This window comes from Talpa europaea (assembly GCF_964194135.1).
Source record: "Talpa europaea genome assembly, chromosome: 3".
Taxonomy (NCBI): Eukaryota; Metazoa; Chordata; class Mammalia; order Eulipotyphla; family Talpidae; genus Talpa; species Talpa europaea.
Window position 1 is genome coordinate 52,787,501 of NC_140069.1, and position 24,681 is coordinate 52,812,181.

At 37.8% G+C, this 24,681-nt stretch overlaps 1 protein-coding gene and 1 long non-coding RNA gene across 2 annotated transcripts in view; one reads left to right on the forward strand and one right to left on the reverse strand.

The window, feature by feature from the left end:
• Nucleotides 1-11,421: 11,421 nt before the first annotated feature.
• LOC311168277 lies at nt 11,422-12,692 on the reverse strand. The gene is made up of 3 exons (XR_014617061.1): nt 12,647-12,692; nt 12,031-12,093; nt 11,422-11,518 (listed from the first exon to the last, which is right to left on the reverse strand). It is a non-coding gene; the product is annotated as an uncharacterized lncRNA (long non-coding RNA).
• A 1,158-nt stretch (nt 12,693-13,850) lies between these two features.
• Nucleotides 13,851-24,681, forward strand: part of PDE7A (phosphodiesterase 7A) — a gene marked incomplete at both ends in the record, with an annotated part of 95,022 nt that continues 84,191 nt past the window's right edge. The window contains one exon of the mRNA XM_084229647.1: nt 13,851-13,988. Coding sequence (XP_084085773.1) covers nt 13,851-13,988 — 138 coding nt within the window. The remainder of the gene's footprint in view (nt 13,989-24,681) is intronic.

Below are 24,681 nucleotides of genomic sequence, written 5' to 3' on the forward strand. Positions count from 1 at the left end.
ATGTTCTAACATCTTTACATCCTCACCAATGTGTGTTATTTTCTGTTTCTTTGATAATTACCACCCTAAATGAGTGTGGATTGGCTTGTCATTGTAGTCATGATTGCATTACCTAATGACTAGTGTTGTGGAACATCTTTCCATGCGCTATTGGTTACCTGTATGCCTTCTGTGAAGAAATGTCTAAGACCTTTACCCGTTTTATAACTGAGTTGTTTATTCTGGGGAAAAATAATTAAATTTTGATCTTCGATATTTAATCATTTCATTTTCCAAGGTCATTGACTACTATTTTAAATTACATTCACTATTTCAAAAATGAACAAATTTCACTTTAAATTGAACTGAATTTTGAATGCTGACTCCTTGTACTCTAAGGATTGGGAAGGTTTACTGATGCTTAGATAATATTGAAATTCCTTCCTCTAAGTAGAAGAATTATCTTAGTTGCATTTTAAAAATCTATTTGATATCATTAACATATACAACTTGTTTCGCTATAGCTTACAAACTTAAAATTATATTACATGAATTTTTTAACTTAAAGATGAATTCTGAGATTTTTTCAGCAGTAATTCATTTGTATTCCTCAATGTAAGAGGTTATTTTAAGTTTTTAAGCTGTGAATAAGAGAAATGTTCAAATGGGTATTAACTGGTTATTCAGAAATTCCTAACACTTTCTAATCCAAGTTTAGGGGATGTGGAAGAATCCCATGACTAGTAATTTTTCACTTATGAGGGTGATGTTTATACACTCAGATGGTTATACATAAATTCGCTCTATATAAGTTTTCACAGCACCACCTAAAAAGATGCTCAGATGCCACCATCTATCTCTCTTTCAGACTTTTTAAAAGCTTTTAAACTACTCTCCTTGCTTCTACTCTTCATCTAGAGGCCCTTATCTACACAGCAGCTGGAGAAATCTCTAAAACACATAAATTACATAATGCCACTTCTCTAATTAATCAAAACAAAAAACAATCCAGTTGTTTACCATCACACTTAAAATAAGATCCAAATTCTTAACCAGGCTTACAGGGACCTACATTAATGTGATCTCATATTCTTTCCCTGCTTCTCAATCACTAGTTTCCCCCCACATTGGCTTAGCACTGGATATTTGTACTCATTCCTCAACAAAGAAAATTCTTCCCTCATCTCAAATCCTTGCCGAGCTTACTTCCATATTTGTTTCCGTTCTCTGCTCAAATGTCATCTTGTCAAAGAGGTCTTTTCTGTTACATTTCTCTGTTTTATTTTTCTTCATAGCACCTAACACTAGCTTATGTTATACTGTTATATTAATTTGTGTCATGTTGTGTTATGTTATGTATTTATTTGTTTATTACCATTCTCCTCCATTAATTTTTTTTTAAGACAGGAAACTGTCACTGTCTTACTTTACTGCCAGTGCCTAGTGAATGTTTAACACGCAACACTTCACAAACACTTAGTGAATAAACTCATGAATGAAAAACTGTAATGACAAAATTCAACCATTAACACACTGTAACCAGTAAACATCTCATTACTTGAACTATTTTAAATAGATAGTGGATCCTAAAACAAGGCACTGGAGTCATAAGTATAGGAAATATACATAATATAGGTGCTTTCCTTAAATCTATTATTATTTCGTATTAAGATGATAGTTATTGATTTCAGAAATAATTGTTAATTGGGGTCAAAAATTTATAATCACTTTTCAAGCCCATTGTAAAAGATTTTGCTGTTCTGAGAAATATTTATTCTATTCAACATTTTATGTTATTATTATATGAGGTGTGACAGAAAGGACCCTTGTTCTTTCTTCAGAGATAAAAGGAAAGAACAGTATTTTTAGAAATGGAAAGTAAACTTCAGTAGGGGATACACTTAAATATTTATAACTAGAGACCTAAGCTTGTATCTCACATTTGACAGTCCTCCCACATTTCTTAATTGAACAGATGGGGTTTATACTATGCACTAAAAATTACACTGACGATTATTTTTGTTGGTTTTTTATTTTAACCTCAAGTGTAGAAATAAATTTAGAATAATTGACCTCTCTTTATGAAACAGCTCCTGCTCCAATTCAGATACACAGAAGTCGCATAGCCTGTAGCAAATTACCATAATTGAGGTAGTTTAAAACAACAAAATTTTTTTCTCCCACAACTGTGGCAGCTAGAGCCCCAAATCAAAGTTTTAGCAGGACCATGTACCCTAGAAGAAAACCTTAGTGTTCCCTAGCATGTAGACATCTTTCTCTTTGTCTTCACATGACTTTCTCCCCTGTTTGGCTCCAAATCTGTCTGTTCTTATAAGAACACCAGCTGCTGCTTGTATGTGTGGCCTCATATGTATGACCTAATCCTGTATGAACTTTTTTAACTTGATTACGTCTGCAAAAGCCTTATTTCCAGATAGGTCATAACAACCAGAAGTTAGGACTTTGGGGAAACATAATACCACCCACTACAATTATTTTTGTTTTTTAATGAGAAAAATAATTCATGTATATAAAGTTTAATAGTTCTACCATATTGCAATATGGTAATGTCTCTTGTTCCATTTGGATATTCCACCAATTTCTGCTCTCCTAAGGTAAGACTATTCATTGTTATAATATTTAGCTCCATAAAATTAATTCACATCTCAATTTTAGTTATTATCTATTAACATTCTATGATAGATGAAAATTTTGCTCTAATACCATCTAAACAAACCCGCACTTTTTTTCCTTTTCTACTTCTTGATACAGTTAGTTATCACATGATTTCTTTGTGAAATCAATATGCAGTGCTTATAATATTCTATTTTTTAAAGATTTATTTATTTAGTTATACAAGAACTGGGTTACAGCAGTGGTGTGGGGGGGTGAGAGGATTCACCAGAGACAGAGCAGGGAACAGAACAGGCAGACTGATGAAATACACTGCTGAGGGGAGCAGCGGGCGAGTCAGGAGAGGTCTGCTGCGCCATATGGGTAACTCCCTGGCCAGGGATTGAACTCATGCTGCAGTGGCTGCGGATAGCTTCATAGCTTGTGCCTTCACCCCTTGCGCCACCAGGAAGACCCTATTTTATTGTGACTATATAACCATTATTTATAGAGGAACCATATAATATGTGATGATTAAAATTATTTTCTTCTTGGTGTTAATAATCAAATATTTTTTGATTTGGCTTAATATTCTTTGTGGTAATAAAAAATTTATTTCCACACTCTGCCAGAGCTTCTCTTACCGTGTTCAGCTACTTCAAGTCACCTATCAGTTTCACTGTCATCTCAGAGCCCCCATACTCTTGTTTACTTACAACCTTGTTTTTCTCTTATTTTTCAGTAACTGTGACCTGGTGACTCATCTGGGGACTCCTTTGCCCTGCTCTCCTGGGTTAAATCTCCAATTTGCTGGATCCTAATATTTCCCTTTCTTGGTTTCCTCCCTCCTCTTCCTAGAGCATATCCTTCAATAATTGCTTCCTGAGAGAAGTATGATGGGAGCTAAATACTTGAGTTCTTCAATGTCTGAAGAATATCTTTTTTCTATTATCATATTAAACTGATAATATGACCAGATATACAAATTCCTAGGTGGGAAATAGTATTCCTTCACAGTTTTGAAAACCTTATATCATTGTCTTCTATCTCCTTTGCCATTCTGATACATGGTCCTTTGTATATGACCTGTTTTTATTTTTACTCCCTGGAAGATTTTGAGTTCATTTTTTTGTTTGCTTGTTCTCGTACTGAAATTTCACAATATGCCTTGCTGTAACTCTTTTCTTTATCCATTATTGTAGGCACAAACTTAGCTATTTCCATCTGGAAACATGTGCTCTTCAGTTCCTGAATTTTCTTAAATCATCTCCTCCCTACATTTTTCTCAGTTCTTTTGTTCTACAGTCATTCTTATTGGGATGCAAATACCCTGGACTGGGATTCTAACTTTAATATATTTTCTCACATATTTCATTTTACCTTTGAGATGTTATCTTCAACTTAATTTTCTAGCACAAGTGGTTAAATATTTAATTTTTACTATCATAGTTTTTAATTTTAAAAAATTATTTTATTTCTGTTTTTTTATCATCCCATTCCTAAAAAACTTCTCATCTCTCCAAGGTTAAATTGATTTTTATTTCTGTTTACCCTAGTTTGTTTGTTTCTGCTCTCTCTCATGCTATAGGATATTTTCATATCCTAATAATGCTTGATTTTTCCTTTCTATTTAAGAATAAGATGCTTATTCTACCCTGTGCACAGGATATCAATTACCATAGGATTATGTATGAAATCCATTCGTTTAGTTAGAGGACTCTGATAGCACCAAACTTTAGTTTGGGCAGGTCCACTTTTCTGAAAGAGGAATCTTTTAACTTCATGCCTTTTGGCTATCATTTATCCACCTCTTTTCATTTGGTGCTCTTAACACCACCCTCAGCTCTGTCTAGTCACCCCTAGTCCAGAACCCTTCTGGATCAATCCAAATAATCTGCTGGAAAGAAAGAGAATGTCACCTGTTGATATGGGATTGGGGAGAAGATTTGGGATTCTAATTACTTATTTTAAAGAACTCAATTGATCTTTCTCTGTTTCATCCCATTTGTACCCTTGCCTTCCAAAACACCTGTGATTTCTAATTTTTGAGATTTTTCTGGGTCTATGCAACAAGAATTGGCAGATGGAATCCTCCCATTTGTAAGCTAAGTTGTAGCTTTCTGTTCTAAGATACGTACAACTAATCCATCTATTGTACTTTAAGTTTCTAAAAGATGGACATATTATTTTTCATTTCCCTTCCTTTTCTTTTTGTCCCTCTGAATTTATACCTTACTTTTTTCTTTTGATGACATTTAGTAGGGCTTGGGGAGGAAACACTGATGAATGTATATACGTAATCTGGTGTTTAGTCAGAAGTCCTTTGTCTGATTATTCATTGGTGTATCACCATGGGAGGCCCTCGTCAATTGAGGTACTAAATAATCTAAAGCAACCACCCCTCAGGTGAAATTCTGTTTCAATTGCCATTTATGTCATTAAGTATTTATCATTGCATTGTAAATGTTTTATTTTTATATTTAACAATAATTTTTATTATAAAATAATAAACACTTAGAAATTTGGCAGATAGAAATCATCAAGAAAACATTTTATTAAAACGGAAAAACCTGAGGACTTTTACTTTGGAATATGTAGGGTTTATTTTATACATTTTATCAAGTAAATAAACTGATTTAGCAATTTAAAAATCTTCAATAAAGAAAAGTCCAGGTCCAGATAGTTTCGCTGGTGAATCCTATGAGACATTTATGGAAGAAGTAATAATGCATGTATGTAAACTCTTTCAGAAGATAGAAAAGTAAATAACACTTTGCTGTGCATTTTATGAGGCCATTATTATCCTATCACCCAAAACAGACAAAACAAATACAGAAAAAGATAGATCTTAATTTGGACATTTAATCTACCCAGCTATCTGAAACACTGATCTCCATTTTGTCTATCTTGAACCTCAAGCAGGAAAAGGCAGCAGGCACTTCTCAGGAAAATAGAAGGGACAGTGGCCCACAGACACCCAAATAGGAGATAGTGAGTGGAGGCCATTAAAGACCCTGAGGAAAGATACTTTGGGGAAATATGACTTAAAAATAGCTACTCACGCTGGAAAATCAAATAGTCGTGCACAGGTCCTGGTGAGATACATGCTCAGAAAAGACCTAAAAAGATCTTACTATTTCTTCTTGGACTTATCCCAAAACTGAGACCCAAGGCTCAGTTGATGAATGAAGAACTTCCCCAGGACAAGAAGAGTCTACAAAGACTGGGAGAAGTGTCTGTTTTTTCAAATGCCCAATTTTCAACAACAAAAAAATTACAAAGCAGTCAAAGAAATGGGAAAACATAGCTCATTAAAGGAAGAAATAAAGTGGCAGAAAATAGGCCCGAAGAAACACGGGAGCAACACTAAATAGGGAAATACTTTGAAACGACTGTCTTAAATATGTTCAAAGAATGAAAGAAGAAGAAAAAAATTACAGGAAAATAACATAAGAACAAAATGGAAAGATCAACAGAGGCAGGAATTTTAAAATGAAACCAATTAGACATTCTGAAAATGAATAGAATAGCTCAATTGAAAAAAAATCATCTGAAAGGTTCAACAATTTTTTTAATATTAATTCTTTTATTTTTCACATCGTTGTTCATTATTAAACAATAGTTGCTTCCCCCCACCCCCTCAGGTGCAGTCCCCATAGAGTTTCCTTCACCAGTGCATGAAGGGTTCAACAATTTTACATAATAGATATACATAACAAAAGTAGAACGTGCATTTTTCTCAAGTGCACAACATTCTTTTTTTAATTTTGTTAGGAATAATTTTCCTGGAAGCCTGTCAATTTATACTTCTCTCCCTATAGTACACATCATAATTAATGACTATCATTGTTTTTATAAATATATATGACAAAAATCATTGTTTATGTTTGTAATTTATTTGCTTTTCTTCTCTTGCCAGTACATATAAACGTTTTATTTTTTTCCTTATAAATTATGTGGTCATATTTTTGGGTCATTGATAATGTTGAGAATGAGTAATCTCATTTAGAGGACTTTATTGGGGGAGGGCTTGAATTTATTTTAATTGAAGTAACATTGGTTTATTTTAATTTTTTAAAGATTTTTTTATTTATACAAGAACCGGGGTACAGGCCAGATGCGTGGGAGGGTAAGAGGACTCACCAGAGACAGAGCGGGGAACAGAACAGGCAGGCTGATGAAATACATTGCTGAGGGGAGCAGCAGGAGAGACAGGAGAGGTTTGCCATGCCATGTGGGATTCTCACCGGCTGGCCGGAATCGAACCCGTGCTGCCTAGGCTGCGGACAGCTTCACAGTGCAGCGCTCAACTGTCTGTGCCACCAGGGAGGCCCCTGAGGTAACATTGGTTTATAACACTATATGATTTAGACATAAAGGATCACATTGCACAGGTGTGTGTTACCACAACACACACACCAACAAAGCACCCATGGTCCATTGTGCCCCCCTCCACACTTTGCTATTCCCCCACCCTCTCTGGCATCCTCAATTCTACAGTCAGACTTATTTAGAGAACCTTAAGTACTGTCAGGAAAGCAGGACTCTGAAGTTCTAAATGAATTCTCTTTGTTTTCATTTATTATTTTTCTTATTGATTTTCTTTTGAGGCAACATTGGTTTACAATACTGTATATGACTTAAGGGAATGGATTCCCACTTCCTCAGATGTATGTCACCACACCACACCCACCACCCAGAGCCCCCATAGTTCTTTACCATAGACCATTAGACACCCACTTTTCCTCCTATCCCCAACCTCCCCCCAAGTAGCCTCAATTCTGGAGTCATATGTATAGGGTTTGTTTTGGTTTAGCTTTGTCAATTCCTTTGTTTAGTATCTCTTTGTTCTACATATTAGTACACTATGTTGATCTGGAACTATATCTACATATTCAAGGTAGATATTAAATTAAATTTATTGGCACATAATTGTTCACAATGATCTTTTATGATCCTTTGTATTTCCACTCTTTCATTTGTAAAATATTTGTTTCTCACGTGATTCCAAAGAGGAATCTCATTAAAGGATGATCATAACAGAGTCAGGTGGACGAGAAGACCCCATTTGTTTATGTCAGTAAGGCTTTCCCCATTTGTCTCTCTACTACCCAATAGACTTATGAACAAGTGGCATTGGTAGCAGGATGGAAGTTAAATGTAGACTCAGAAGCATGAATTTCCATCTACAAGGCTAATGTGGTTACAGTTTCTGTGGTGTGCCCAATTGCACAACAGTAGAGTACAAGACAAAGCTTCCATTCCCCTAAGGTGTCAGTCAGCTGTCAGATACATTGCACTGGGCCACTTGCATTATGGAAGAGGTCGTCCTTTTTTTCTCACTGAATAGATACTTATTCTGGAGGTGAATTTCCTTCCCTTTTTGCATTGCTTCTATTAAAGCCACTCTCTATGCACTTAGAAAATGCTTTTGTCACCATCATGCTATCCACACAATATTACTTTCAATCAAGAAATTCATTTTGGAGCAAATAAAGGGAGCAATGGGTTCATGCTCATAGAATTCACTGGCCTTATTATGCTGTCCATTATCCTGTAGTAGCAGGCCTTGATAGGATAATAAAATGACCTTTTTATTTTCTTCTTACAAAAAAGTTTTAACCATATAAAACTGTATTATTGAGTGGCCTTAAGTACATTCAAAATATTGTGCAACCATCCCCACTATCTAGTTCTAGAACTTTTTCATCGTCTCATTTCATCATACCCATTAAGCAGTCACTCCCCATTCCTTCCTCTCCCCAGACCCTGGCAACCACTAATCAGAATTCTGTCTCTTTGATTTGCCTATTTTGGATATTTCAAATAAGTACAATCACACGATATGTGACCTTCTATGTCTGGTTTCTTTCACTTGGCATTCATTTCAAGGTTCTTCATTGAATGATGAGGTTTAGCACTGGGATGGCCTTTTGAAGACTCAATGGTCACACCATTTGAAAGCAACACCTTGTGCAGCTTGCATAATGTTCTTTAGTTTTTAACATATAACCTAAATCTAAATATATACCCATGGACCAAAATCAAGGGGTGGGACTGGGAGTGAATCCTCTCACTTTTACCTCTACCAAGTCACATGCAGTGTTTTGTTTTCCATTCCTGCAACTTCGGGCTTTCTCGTGCAGTTCTCCAAGAAGAATGCTTCCAAAGCAAAATTTCAATAAAAGTGAAGTAGAGACTGCTACTAATCCATTTTGGCGTCCTTGTGCTATTTAACCAACATGCAAAAAAGAGTGATTACTCTCTTGCCTGGAGTGATTGATTCTGACTAGTAAGTAGAATTTGAGTTGCTACTAAAAAAGGGAGAAGAGAGGAATATGCCCAGAGTGCAGGGGATTATGTGGGGTGCCTGTTAGTACTTAGTAGCCCTATGCTCTGCTGTATAAGTTAACAGAAAACTACAGCAACCCAAGAGAAGTAGAACCTCTAATAGCCCGGGTCCTTCAGGAATGCAGGTTTGAGTCTTCTCACAAGGCAAGGAACTAATGCCAGCTGAATGCTTGCTGAAGAAGGATATGGAACAGGTAATGGAGGACAAAGAAAGTAGTTATGAATAGTAGTTATAACCATGTTACCAGTTGTAGATGTAAGGTCTATATGAAAGATGAGCATTTTTCTTAATTTTCTCCATATGAATATATTTGTGTATATATTAACCAATTATTTTCCATGTCCCCTCTCTCATCCCCTTAAGATGTGTTATATCTTAGTATTTAAGCTACTGGATATGAAAGGGATATTATTACTCATCAAGGGGAATGAACATTACTGAATGACCTTATCCTTCTTTTGGAAGGGAGAAAGTTGTGTTGGGTTATATGAGAGAGAGTTGCATTATATGGGTGGAAGCATAGTTTTGCTATGGTCTTTTATTTCAAAATTAATGATTAAAAGAAAAATTGCCTCGTTGTCAAGTTGACAAGAGTTGGACTAGGGTGGTGTCATTTAGCTAAGCTGGAACTACATTTCCTAGAATTTCTTTGGAGTCCATGCAAAATCCCATTACATTATTATGATTATGCATATGATCATGGATCTGCTGACTCACCTCATTGCAAGGGGCATGGATAGCACCAGCAGCTCCTTTAGTTTCTCTGCTTCCTGGAGACACATGTGTAGCTCATTGGTTAAGGGCACACACTACTTCAGAGCACCTTTCATTGGCATTAGATACAGTAAGAAAAAGACATGGGTTCCAGTTTTTCCTCATAGGTTCCTTTTAATTTAATTGAACACATTCTAGAAATGAATTTCCTTTCCTGTTTGAAATGCTTCTATCAAATACACCATCTATGGACTGACAAAAACCTTTAATCACCATCATGATATTCAACACAGAATTACTTTGTGGAAGCTTCCATTTGTCCAAGCTACCTTCTAGTTTGCATTCACCTTTCCATCCCATATGCCTCTCCTGCTGACACAGTGACTTTGAGCCTACTACTATACACTGCAGTCCACAGACCACTTTACCATTTCCCTTTGTGGCCCTGTTTAGTGACTCTTCTGTGATCCTATAATTATCCCTTCCTGATCTTTGTTTCTGCAGCTTCTTTTAATTGGGTAAAGTCTAATTGCTGTAATAAATCATTTCTTCTCTATCAATCATAATGGTGCTACTTATTTTGACCAACCCTTAAAAAATAGGTATTTTTTTCAACACAATTTTCCTGACCAACCCTAACTATATTTTTTCATATAACCTTAGAATCTGCTTTTCTAGTTAAAAAAATGTTTATTTATTCATGTCATGTTAATTGTGAAGATTAATTTACAGTGTTGTCTTTCTATTTTAAAAAGGACTTTTGTTCTAAATATCCAAGTTCACTTTTATAACTTGTTTACATAAAGGTTCCTCTAGATGAACCTTGCAGCATTTTCATTTATTCTTATTTTGCCTGTGTTTTTGTTGTTGTAAGTGAAGGGATTTCTTCATTATTTTAAGTTTTAAAGTTTGTTTCCTACAATGGTTAACTTTGTCAGTTTGTTTAGGCTGTGATGTCCATTTGTTTGGTCAAACATTACACTAGATGTTGCTGTGAAGGTGCTTATGGGTATGACTAATATATCAGTTTTAAATAAAGCTGATTATTCTTCATAATATGGGTGGATATCATCTAATTAGCTGAAGGCCCTAAGAGCAGATTCAGGTTTCCTGAGGAAGGAGCAATTCTGCCTCAATACTACAACATATAAACTCTGCCTGAGTTTTCAGTCTGCTCTCCTGCCTTGCAGATTTCACCCTCAAGTCTTCAACATCATCTTTACCTAAATTTTCAGACTGCCAGTCACAGGAGCCAATTCCTGTTGTTACTTTGGAGAACCAGACTTATACACGTATACAATAAAGGACACTGAAAAATGTTGAAGTTCTAGACTTGAGATTTTGCACAGTGTGATGGCTCTGAAACCACACAAACCAGAGAGTTCAGTTGGACAAATGACTTAACATCTTGGAAATTAATTCCTCCTCCCTGTAGAATAGGGATGTGGCTATTGTGTAGGGTTGTTAAACATTGTAGAATACCTGTCATGGCTCACAGTAGGACTATTGTAATTGTTAGTTACCCTCTCTCCTGAAAGGAGATGCACTGTTTAGTTATATACTGTAAAGGCCAGGACTGGGCACAGTGCAGGTTTTCTGATCCCATGCAGACCGGGTAAAGGAGGAGTCAGAGTCCTCAGTAGTTCTGCAGGTTTTTTATTTGGGGTTCACCAGGCATATGGCAGGCAGGGGTGCTGGCTGGGGGGCTGGGAGGTTGGCAGGCCTCCCAGCCCCCAGCAAGTCTTCACTCTATCTGGAATCTTTGGCGTTCGTTCTGCTGCTTCTTGGCTTCTGCTTCGGCTTCTGCTTCGGCTTCTACTGCTGCTACTGGTGCTGCTGGCGTCCCCCCGTGACGCCGCCCTTAAAAAAGCACAGTCTTAGCTCAGCTGAATCCCATCTACCTATGCCCACACCCTATTCCAGGTGCCCGCCATCAGGCATGCATTCAGGACAAGGATCCATCATCTATCCTGATGGCGGAAGGGCAGAAAAGCCTGATATTTTCTTTACCCTACATATACTTAGTAACTTGATCTTATTAAATGATTTAACCAAACTGAGTTTCTTAGATATTATGAAATATGAGATAGTTACTTGGCATAAACTGTCTGCTATCAAACCAATGCCACCTTATTTGAGCTTAGTTCTGCCACTTATCTGTGTAAGATCTAGGGCAAGTTACAAGTTTCCCTGAGCCCAGTTTCAATTTGGATAGTATTACCTCATGGGGTTTTTGTCAGAAGTAAACAGGAGAAGTGTGCAGCTTAATCTCAAGCATACAGTAGAAGCTAAATACATCTACTAGATATTATGGGAGTAACTGGAGTTTCAAAGGTGAATTGAGTCAGTTGCTGCAGTTAAGAGAAGCTTACCTTCTAGTGAAGATAAAAGTCCAAGAAAGGAGGAAGAAACCACAGCCAACGTTTGTTTTTATTCTTAATAAGTCAGGTAGAAAAACACCCATGCAGGGGGCAGAAAGTTTTAAGTGATATAAAAGAAGCACATGCCATGAAAAGACGATAAAGGTATTGTAGACTTTCATTGATTTATTGGATTGTTTGCATTGGATATCTGATCTCATTAGCAGAGGTTATGCAGCACTTTCAAAGGCCTACCGCCTTGCCAGCGGCTCGTCATAGCGAATAAATGGAAGGGTGGGTGCCCTGAAATCAGAGCCAAATCAATTTTGTCAGCAGGGAAGAGCACGTTGAAGCTGATGTTCCCGGGCTGGTATTCATAAGAAACAATGGGTTGCAGCTAAAAAGCTTTGACGGTTTGGGGAGAAATGTGGCAAAACGAACTAGTAAATGACATACCCAGTTTACAAAACATATCAAAAGCTCTTTACTTTTTCCTCCTTTCTTAAAAGGTCAATAAACAAAAACATTTATGCTAGAAAGGCATGCAGCCTTTTTTCTTTTCTCAGTATCATGTTTTTTTTTTTTTTCCTCGTTCCCTCCCCCCCGCCCGCCTAATGCATACTCTTACTTCTTTCTCAGGCTCGATTTTTCCCTTCTCCAACCTCCCAGGCCCCTTCACACTCCCCGTTCCGGGCTTCCCTCCCCGCCCATCTGCCCGGACCGCCGCGGGGCCGCACCTGCCGGTGGAGCACCCGCTCCCCGCCCCGCCGAGAGACTAGCAGTGACGTAGCGGGGAGGACAGGACCGCGCGGCCCGCTGACGTCACTGCCGCAGCGGTCCTGAGCGAAGCCCAAGAATAGGCATCCAAGGAGGGCAAGGCAGCGGTGACCCTCGCGGTCAGGGCAGAACGATGCCAGCGCGCCGCGTGCTTTGGGTTTCTGGGTTCCGAAGGCCGAAATCGCGCAGCTGGGGCGCACCCCACCCGCTCAGAGCGTTTGAACACTAGTTAGCGATCACGGGAATGTCCCCAAACGGGGCCTCGTGCGCACGCGCCTTGGGTTGGGGGGCAGAGCGGGGAGAGCGGTTGGGGCCGGGGGCTGCGAGATGAGGTTGCTGTGGGAGGACGGTGGTGTGTGGCGGTAGAGGGCTGTGACAGAGCAGCTGGAGGCGAAACAGGAAGGAGGCAGCCCACTCCCTCCGCCGCCAGCCCGTCTCCCTGGGCGCTGCGGCGGCGCGGGGCGCGGGCCTGCGGCGCGGCGTCGTGACGTCACGGTGGCGGCGGCCCTGGTTGGCGCAGGGTCCGCGGCTGCAAAGTGTGAATTACGCCGGGCTAGCGCCGGCTGCGGAGTGAAGTCAGGCTCCGGGGGAGGGGAGGGGCCGGCCGGCTGCGGCGACCCGAGCTGGTCACTGGTCTGGAAATCCCGCGCGCCTTGGGTCTCGCCGTTGGCTCCAGCCGTCTTTTCCAGCACTGTTTGCCTGTCCGTGTTCCCCACCGGCTCTGCCGTCCCCAGACCCGCTTCTCCTGGCCGAGGAGCCCTGGGGCGGCGGGGTTCCCCTGCGACTCCGCCTGTGCTGCTCCCGCTTGCACCCCGGAGCTGGGCGCGCGCGGGTCCTCGTAACTAGCCGCGGCCGCCGCTGCTCCTTCCCGCCTGCAGCCGAGGCGGCGTGGTGAGGTCGGGGACGCGTGAGCGCGGCTTCCCGGCCCGGGGTCGGCGCCCGCCAGCCCTGCCCCCGCTTCGGCCCGGCGCCCCCGAGCCGCGGCCCCCTCCCAGTGCAGGGGCCGGCGGCCGCGGCAGGGCGGGCGCCGCGCGGGGGCAGGGCGGGTGTATTCAATGGAAGTATGCTACCAGCTGCCGGTGCTGCCCCTGGACAGGCCGGTCCCCCAGCACGTCCTCAGTCGCCGAGGAGCTATCAGCTTCAGCTCCAGCTCCGCTCTCTTCGGCTGCCCCAATCCCCGACAACTCTCGCAGGTAATTGCCGCCGTCCGGGCCCACACTTGGGGGCTTCTTTCCTTTTGTTTCCCTCTTTACCAACCTACCGCGACACCTCCCGTCCCTGAAGTTCACCCCAGACGCAGCATTGTTCATTGTTTTTGGCATTGCTAGGCTGTCCCCTCGATTCAAGAGCCCTTCCTTTTATCCTCGGGTCTGTGCACACTCAATCTCCCGGCCTCCTCACACCTCCGCCTAGGTGGACTGTGGGAGCCCTTCAAACTGCACCCCTCGGTGTTCCCCGGTTGAAGCTCCAGCAGAGACCCTTCCTTTCTCGTTGTCTCCGTCTGCAAGTTGGGCCTCTTCTACTTAGTTATGGCCCCGGGCACACCTGCTGCCCTACAGTCCCCCCATTAACCCACAAACACACACCTGTGCGGGGTTCGCGCTTAGCCACCCCCAGCTCCTGCGCACCCCGCGGTGCTGGGTTGGTCCTGCGGTTGTCCAAACAATAGGCCGAGATGCCCTGTTGCTGTTCTCCGCGATCCTCTTTCTGTGAATGGACCGTGCGTGAGAGAAACAGGAATCAGGAGTGCTTCCCAGAAGCTTCAGTTTTCGCAAACTTGATAGCCAGACATCACGTTTGTTTTTAATTTGATAAGGAGGTTTTAGGAAAGAAAACTCCTGATGAGCATTTACAGGAAGACTTTGTTTTGAGTGGTCCAATACCAGTTGCTCCCGAGAATTTCTCTTTTTTCTATGATGATGCTGTTGGCTCAACTCAGTTCTGCTATTTCGATTGCCACATTCTAAATAGGGAGACCAAAAGAATTTTTTATTTACATCTGAATTGAGTACCCTCAATTTCTGTTGCCAGAATGCTACAAATTCATCATCACTTTTTTATTCAAATACATATATTTTTCCTATTGTTATTATTATCCTTTATTGGAGTGTGTTTTCTTTCATTATGTTGTAAATATCTTGAGCGGAATCTTTTTTTTAAGCAGGTAGTGTGGAATAGCATGTGGTAGAGATTTTACTTAATGATAGGCGTGTCCAGTAAGTATTTGTCATTTACTTCTTTACCTAAATTGTTTGTAGAGGGAACAGGATCTTTATTTGGGTTTCTTACTGAATTGTGGCTGTGCTGATGAGGTCAGCCAGACTCCTAAAAATTACTATAACATTAAGTAACATTTTAAATAGTATTTGCATTGTTATTTTGAAAGTTTAGTATGTGATCTGACTTTCTAGTACTGCTTTAAAGCATTTTCAGGTTCCAGATTAATGTTGAGACAGTGCATTGCTGAAAATGGTTTTTGATGGTAGTGATTAAAGGTTTTCAATGGTAGAACTTTTTTCACCTCTAAATATTATTTTACTTTTTCATATCAGCAGGCATATGACTTCTGATTCAGTCTAAATAATAAAGTCAATCACTAATCATTTATAAAGTTATATGAATAAAGTTCCTTGTGCTCCCTAAGGAGAAAATGAGAAGGGAGACTCCTAGGGAATTAAAGCAAGTAAGGCTGATGATGCCAGGGGTTTTACCTGATGTCCTAATTAATCCACCGGGTCCAATTTGAAGCCCCAGTCCTTGACTCATTTCCTAGCCTTAGGTTTAAATGGGTAATGGAATTTTAAAATTATGATTGTGACATGTAAAGCAAATATTGTGGAGTCACACCATATTTTCTAAGACTTGAAACTTTAAAAAATTCCTATGCCTCAAAGTATAAAGGAACTTCTGAAAATGTGGACAGAAATTTTCCTGAACTAACACTTTTTTTCTGAATAACATTGCTCAATATTGAAATGACTGTAAATTCACCAGGGTGCTGAGATGGGTATATTTATTATTATCGAGACTGTGTTTCATTTAATACTAAAGCATATGTTAGTAGTGATTTCCTTAGGGATACATGGGAATTTGTAGTAGGAGAAAAGAAGTAGAAAATCTTGGAATCCTATTCAGAGCTCTATAAAGTATTTTTTTCTTTACCCTTGAATTTTCATCTTTGGTTCCTGAGTCTAAAGCTGTAGAAATTATATAAAAAGTTTAGGTGGTTTTGTAGTTTTGTTTAAAAGATTAATATATATATATATATATAGCATTAAATAGAAGTTTTTTTTATTAGAGTTTTTCTCTTTTAAAATATGTTCAAAGCTAACAATCTGTTCGGTTCTTAATTTTACCACAGTATTAGAGCCTGGCTCATAGTAGGTACTTAGAAGTATTTGTTGAATGAATCAAATATGAAATTTGAAGTTTCAAATATGAAAACTTTAAAAGGATTTTTATCAAGAGATAGTAGAAACTCATTGATCCAAATCTTGGTTTGAAACTTAAAACTTAAGATTTTAACAGATTCAGAAAATAAGCAGATGACTTTGAGCAACAAAAATAGATTTGGCGATCTTCTCAAAGCCTGTGTGTTTTAGGCAAAATTTTGACAAACTTTGTTTCCCAGGTAACAAATTGGGAGGGGAGTGGAATATTGCTAGAGTTAGGTCACCCTGTGAGTAGCAAAGGTTGACAGCTAACTAACACACCAAAAGCCAGGCATCCAATGTAAACCTCTTCAAAACAAGCAACTTTTAAAAAGGCACCCTGGGGACATATAGTTTAGGAGATTTAATGTTGTACAACACAATAATTATTAATCAAAATGATTTTTAAATTACTAGAATCTAGTTTCAAAGTTGTAAGATTTTTTTTTAAATGCCAAACAATTTTTAAGCATTGGTGATTAAATAGTTATGTATGCGTTATCTGGAAAATTCTTTTATGTGGAGCACCAACTTTCCCAAGAATACCAAGTAAGTGGGGCATTAACCGTTTGTTTTGAACAGGTGGTATATTTCTATATCAAATGGTTAATGTGAGAATTTTTTTTAAGTATTTGAAAAATAAGGATAACCTTGTTTTTGCCATTGCAGGATATCTATTGTTGATAGCTAAGTTGAAAGAATTATCCTGTAGAATAAAGTTTTATTTGGAAAAAAATCTTATGAGAGCAAAAATTGTCTTGTTCATCACTGCATTTACAGTGCTTTGCATAGGTAGGTGCTCAATAAGTGTGGAATGAGTTAGTGTATTTATGTACATCAAAGTGCTGCACCTGGGATTACTTCAGTCAGCATTTCAGTACAGTGGAAACAAACTTTATTTGGGTTAGAAATTTGAGTTTTAATTTTTTAATAATACAATGGTATATCTTATTAATTGAACAAAATATTGGGATCTAACATGTAAAAATGTTTTTATACCAAAAACTAAATTTGAGTTTTAATTTAGCATGTCTTTTTTTTTTTAAATAGACTTAATTTTATAGAGCAGTTTTAAGTTTAAAGCACAATTGAGTGGAAAGTACAGAATTTCCCCTAGTACTCTCTGATCCCAAATACAGATCCCCCATCATTAGCGAGACCCAGGACCAGGTTGGTACATTTGTTACTATTGCTAAATCTGCATCGACACATCTTTATCATCTGGAGACCATAGTTTACATTAGGACTCCTACTGGTGTCTTTTTTTTTTTTTTTAAATACAGAAACTATTCCTCAAATATTTACTGAACACCTTCTATGAATGAGGCTCCTTGTGTTAGGTGCTGAGAAAATGTAAATAATTAGTTTTAAAAAAATCACTTGTGAGCCTGCTAACTTGCCGGGTTTTTCTTTGATTCATTACCTTTCTTAAACATTTTCAGCTGTAATCATAGCTTACCTCTCTTTTTCTCTTCCTCGGAGTTCTTAGTATATGACAAATTACCAAGGTCCTGTGTGTCTCAGGACAGCTCAGAACTCCTTGGATAAAAGTTGGTTCCTTCTTCAAGAAGCTTCTAGTTTTTGTGGTGGGGGAAATGCATGATTAAATATGATGTAAACTTTGTATTGGAGTTACCAAGGTATAGATCTAGGTGAGAATAAAGGAAGACACACCTAATTTTTTTTGATAAATCGGGAAAGCTTTATGTAATAGTTGAGACTTAAACTGAGGCCTGAAAGTTAAGAAGGTGTTTCTAGATAAATGGGTGCGCATAAGTGGAAGAGGAGGAAAATGGCTCAGCTAGCTATGTATATCATCACTATCCAGTAGAGCTTTTTGTAATAATAGAAATGTTCTCAGTATCCAGAATACTAGTCATTGGCCATATGTAGCTAGGTGAAATGTGATTAGATTGACTGAAGAACTGAATTTAATTCAATTTCATTTAATAGTCACGTATTTAGTGACTGCTGTGTTCTCAGAGCAGATGTGTGGTTTTACTTAATGATTGTTAATAGTAATGTCTTGTTGATCTATCAGTAATACACTCTCTAAATGTTGAGCATTTGTGTTACTCTCAGGTGTTTGCTGTAGTATGCAAACCTTCATTAATACCTTTATGCATATTTGACAAAGTCTTTAGAATGAAATCACAAGGTTGGGCCAAAAAGTAAGGACTTTCTTGTTTTTTCTCACAAGACTCTACTTTTTATCAACACCAAGATAAATGACCTTTCATCTCCAATCACATGCTAGAAAATAATCATCTCCAATCATCTATTAGAAAAATAATAACATGTTTTTGCATTTCATAGACATTTATGTAAATTTTACTACTTTATTAGATGGGAAATGATAACTTGGGATTTTAATTTGCAATAAGCAAGAGTATACATTTTCTGAAGTGTTTTTTGTGCATTTGTATTTCCTCTTTTGTGAAGTTTCATTTGCATAGCCTGTGCACATTTATGAGGATTGTTATATATTTAAGAGCAGTTTGCAAAGGTGCATTACTCCAAATTACTGTCACCATACTAATAACCTCTTCACAAATCTATATATAGAAGCCAGGATAGGGCCTATGTGAGCATTCTGTGGGATACCCATTGGGGAATGGTTCTCTTGTTGAGACCTGGCTCACAACCCATTGCTGAAAAATCTGTTTTATTGGGATCTTGGTTTCATTTTTTTTTTCTATTTTTAGAAATGCTTCATACTTGATTTAAATTTATTATTTCCATATTTTAACATTTATTTTTGAACTAATGTATTTATGTAATACTTTAAATATGTGCTCAAATATATTAATGTAAATTTATACTGTATTTGCAGTATAGTTATGACTGATGAGTAGGTTGTTAAAATTTTTGATTTATACATGTTCATTAGGAACACATTTAGTCTATGGGATATGATATGAAGGGTTTAAGACTTATATTCAGAAGTTGGTGCTTTGTTGCTATGCCCGGAGCTCCACCAATTTTATACACAGTGTACTCAAGAATCTTTTTTTAAATGCAAATGTCCTGCAAGACACTGGAGTGTAAAGGGGGAGAAAGGTACAACCATTCTCTTTGAGGCAGTTTATTAAAAGACTTGCTAATATTTTATTGTAAACTTCAATTTTATTGTAAACTTCAATTTAAACTTTCCAAAATGAATTAGAACAGCTCTAAAGAGTTGAGTTCTTTTCTGGGGATGAATACAGGGGTGAGTTTGGGAAGAGAAAAGCTAAAGAAAGGGGAAGTAGACAAAGCTTAGCTTAATTATTATTTTTGTCTGAGATCACTAATAGTCATTAAGTTGCACCAAAGGTACCTAGAAAATTTAGGTGATTAGGAAGTCTCATTGCAGACAGATATTTATAAGGAATTTAATTTTTTTCTGCATCAAAGATTGTGTCATATTTGTTTGTGTCTGTATATAATCTGTTGCTAATATTGTTAGAAGTCTCTTAACTAAATATCTTTTCATATCTAAACATTCTTACATTCTCATTGACACTCTAGAAAACCCTTCTAATTTAAAAACAACTTAAAACTTAAATATTCTAGCTATGAATTTTTCATTAACGATTAATTTCAATTGAAAGAAAATTGAGTGTTTATTTTGTTTTTTAAAATCCTTTTAAATATCCTGTTCTCATCTGAAAGCAGAATACTCTGTTGAGTTTTATATTATCTCCAAATATGCCTTTCAAAAGGTTAATCAGAAATAAATGATATTTTTGCTTATTTGTACAGGTGTATATGTTCATATGATCAGTATGAGAAAAGGAACAACAACTACATTTGTAGATGAGCCTTCTAAGCAGGCAGGAATTTATTTTGACTGTTGCCAGTACCCTTCCTAAGGGACCTGTGCCACTGATGTTGTGGTTGACATCAGAAGCTTCTCTTGCTTAAAAATTGCAGTAGTTATTTATGATTACTGCTCCATGTCTCCACCTGCTGGTAGGGTTGGCTGTTCATTTTCTGCAGATGATGGCTACAGAGAGAAAGGACCAAGGCTATGCAAGGCAGGGTTTACGAAAGAAAATAACTGGTTATTTGGATAACTAATTTTAGCAAACCCTTTCTGATTCTCAGAGTTTTGACGAAACCAAACTCAGGACCATGAACTTTGCAAATGGTGTTGCAAGTATTCTTGCTTCGGTAATTATTATAATTACTTTTTCCATTTATTTGAGTACCCCCTACCTGTCAGTTACTGTAATTGATATTTTTACTCTTAACAAAAACTCTGAGATAAATGATCACTCCTGTGTATTACCAAGGAGTAAATTGAACATAGAGACATTAAATTACTTGTATGAAATATCACTAGAACTTCAAAAAGGTCCCTTATGTTGTACACCCTCACTTTTAACCTGGCCTATCTGCTGGGTGGGGTAGAAATATAGGTGGTGTTCTATGTTTATGGATTATAGAATTTTTTTTTTTTTTTGGCTCATCGATCTGGATAAGGAAAACAAATCTGATGACTTGAGGTGATTATTTGAAGTTACAACCTTCATTCTAGTCTTTTCAAATAATGTATGGAGTATTTTGTTCTAGATGACACATTCTAGGAAGACATGACTAAGTTCAGTCATACTCAGGAGACAGTGACCAGGGTAGTGAGATGATTTGAAACCACATTGTTTGATATGTGACTGAGGAACTGGAGACATTTAGTCTCATGATCTCTTCTGACTTTTACTATAGGACTTTCAAATGTATACTTTTTCATACATTCAGAGTTTACCCCCTAAATTTATTTTTTATTAATTTTTAAACATTTTCTTACATCATTGTTCATTTTTGTACAGCATTTGATTTCTCCCCTCTTGTGTAGTCCCCATAGTTATTCCACCACCACATACCCGTCACCATCACTATAGTCCCTTGTGTGCTTCCCTCCCCTGTTTTGATTCCCACCCCGCAATACCTCAGTTCTATGGGTTGCCTGCCAGTTTTGTCTTTTTCCTGATCCTTTGTTCAGTTTCCCAATATTCCTCCCTCTAAATTTAAGTAAGTCTTGGTATATTGTGTAAATCATGATTTTAAATATATCCAGGGAAATTTTAACAATTTGATATAACTGATCATGCATTTAAAAATATATGAACAAGCCTTTTATTTTAAGTTAGAATTTATGAAATTCCTTTTTCTCTTTGAACTCTTACTTGCATTCTATTTCTCTACATAGATGTTATCCTAATGTCTTCTTTTATACCTGAAAGCATGATATCATGGTTTTCTGAAAAAAAAGTAAATAAATTTATTTATGAATTTAGTAGATGGGAGTAAAAGGTGCTATGTTTTAGTCACCAGTTCTTCTGAGTTCAATGCAAAAACAATTATACTGGAAGACATCTTAAAGTTTCCAGTGTTATGGGCTCTAGCAAGTTAATTTTGTACTGAGTTATCAGTATAACAATATCCAGCACACAGTTCATCTCAACAGCTTATGGGAATGATGAAATTTAATAAGTTGCAAATAAAACAGTAACATTTTTAGAACTGCATTTGCAGTGGGATGGGTGGGGCTGATTTTTTTCAATTATTTAACTGTCAGCTTTTAAATATTATTAGGAAAGATAAGGTACTGCATTTACTCGCTCCCTTTTTACCTGAATAGTGAAAGTTGTGACAAATCTCATTCATAAATTTAGTAGTTGGTAATAAACCTGAGTTTTTAACTCTTTTGAGTAGATACCAAAAGAAAATGATTAGAGGATCATATGGCAAAAGTGTTCTTACTTATGTAAGAAACTGTCAAGCTATCTTGCAAAGTGACCATATCATTTTGCATTCCCACCAACAACAAATGAAAATTCCTGGTGTATCATATCCTCACCAGTATTTGGTGTTGTCAGTGTTTTGAACCTTAGCCACTTTAATAGGTATACAGTGATATCTCATTTTAATTTTATTTCCCTAATGACATATAATGTGAAGCATCATTTCATGTTTGTTTGCCATCTGTATATCTTTTTTCATAAGCGATCTGGTAAGGTTTTTGGCCCATTTTTGAATTTTTTCTTTATTTTTGAATCTTAAAGAGTTCTTTGTATATTTTGGATGATAGCCCTTTATCAGATGTGTCTCTCTCCCCATTCATGGCTTGTCTGCTCATTGTCTTTTGCAGAGCGAAAGTTTTAACTTTTATTGAAGTCCTGCTTGTCAATTATTTTTTCATGTATTTTGCCTTTCGTTGTTTTACCTAAAAACATTTTTGAAATAGTCAAGATCATCTAGGTTTTATACCCTATGTTTCCTTCTAGAAGTTTTATTTTTGTGCATCTTATTTTTAGGTTTATGATGTATTTAATGTTAGCTTTTGGTAAAGGATGTTAAGGTCTGTGTCTGGATTCATTTTTTTATATATTGGATACAACATATAACCATACAAATGGTTATAAAATTGTTCCAGCAGCATTGTTGCAGAATCCTTTACTTCATTCATTGCCTTTGTTCTGTTGTCAAACAGCAAGTAATTGTTCATTTTCTGTGAGTCTGTTTTTGGGCTCTCCATTTTATTCCTTTGCTGTTTGTCTTTTCTTTGTGCCAATACCACATTGTGTAGATCACTCTAGCTTTATGTTTAGGCTAGAAGTTGGGTCTTTTGCCTCTCCATCTAAACTTTAGAGTCAGTTTATTGATCCACAGGATAGCTTGATATTTTGATAGCTACTGCACTGTGTCTGTAGATCAACTTAGAAAGAACTAATGAGCCTCCCTGGTGGATCAGAAGGTTGAGCGCAGCACTGTGCAGCTGCCCACGGCCTCTGCAGCATGGGTTTGATTCCTGGCCCAGGAAGGGAGATACCCATATGGCCATATGGCGTGGCAGACCTCTCCTGTCTCTCCCGCTGCTCCCCTCAGCAGTGTTTTTGGTCATTCTGCCTGATCTGCTCCCTGCTCTATCTCTGGTAAATTCTCTCACCCTCCCGTGCCTCTGGCCTGTACCCCAGTTCTTGTATAAATAAATAAATCTATACATCCCAATCTGTACACGGGCCAGTCCTCTGACCTGAGATGATCAGTTTTGTTTTTGTTTTTTTTTTTTTAAGATTTATTTATTTATGCATACAAGAGCCGGGGTACCGGCCAGAGATATGGGGGATGAGGGATTTCACCAGAGACAGAATGGGGAGCAGAACAGGCAGATTGACCGAAGTACCCTGCTGACGGGAGCAGTAGGCAAGACAGGAGAGGTCTGCTGTGCCATGTGGGCTGCTCCCTGGCCTGCCGGGGAATGAACCCGTGCTGGAGAGGCTGCAGATTGATTCACAGTGCAGTGCTTAACCCCTTGCGCCACCTGGGAGGCCCAGAACTAACATTGTGATAACATTGAATTTTCCAAAGTATTTGGTTTTGAAAATACTAATGTAAATGGTATTCTCTTCAATTTTAATTTTCACTTGTTCTTTATTGGGTATAGGAAAATGATTGACTTTTGTTTGTTAACCTTATATCTCACAACCTTGTCATAATTGTTTATTAGTTCCAGGAAGTTTTTTATTTGCAGATTCTGTCAGTTTTTCTATATAGATTAATGTCATTTGTAAACAAAGAGTTTCATGTTTTCCTTTTTAATCTGTATACCTTTTTTTTGTTTGTTTTCTTGTCTTACTGCATTAACTGGGACTGCCAGTATGATACTGAAAAATAAGGGTGAGAGGGGGCATCCTTACTTTATTCCTGAGGAATTCCTTAGTAGGGTAATACAAATAAGATTTATAAGAAAAAGGAAGACTACTCATTAGCAAATTAGCAGAAGACTCAAGCAGTTCCAAAAAACACAAATGTAGGAAAATATGTTCAACTTTGCTAGTAATAAAGGAATGCAAAAAGGCTTCTGGGAGAAGGAAACATATTTTCATATTGACAAAGACTAATAAACTCCAATGTTAGCAGGATGTGAATAAATGGGATTCTTACATATGGGTTAGAACTGTCACTTGATTCAACCATTTGGGAGGATAATATGTCTTTACAATACACATCAAAATTTCAAATGTGAGCACTACTACCCTTTTTGTAGGACTGGGATTTTCCAAAGGGGTAATAGCAAAAATTTGCATTTATATGTATTTACATAAACAATCTTCAACATTGGAGAGTTTGGCAAGATGGCAGCAGAATGAAAATGCTGGGCTTCCCCCTATAGTTAAAACTAAATTGTAGCAAAAACAAAGTTAATAACTCCTGAAGGATAAACAGAAGACTACAGCATACAATAGAAGCAACTGTTGGGAAAGGAGTAGGAAAAGCTTTACTTGAACTTGTATTCACAAGAGAGGGAAGGAGGGTGATTGCCTTTGGGAATCCCTTGCAACTGTTGACTCAGGGTCACATACCCATATTGGGGATGTTCGAGAAACAGTAGTACACTGGATAAGGGGGTACATGGAGTTGGCATCCAGGACAGAGAGTGCACTATTGGAGAAATGTAGGAGCATAGATG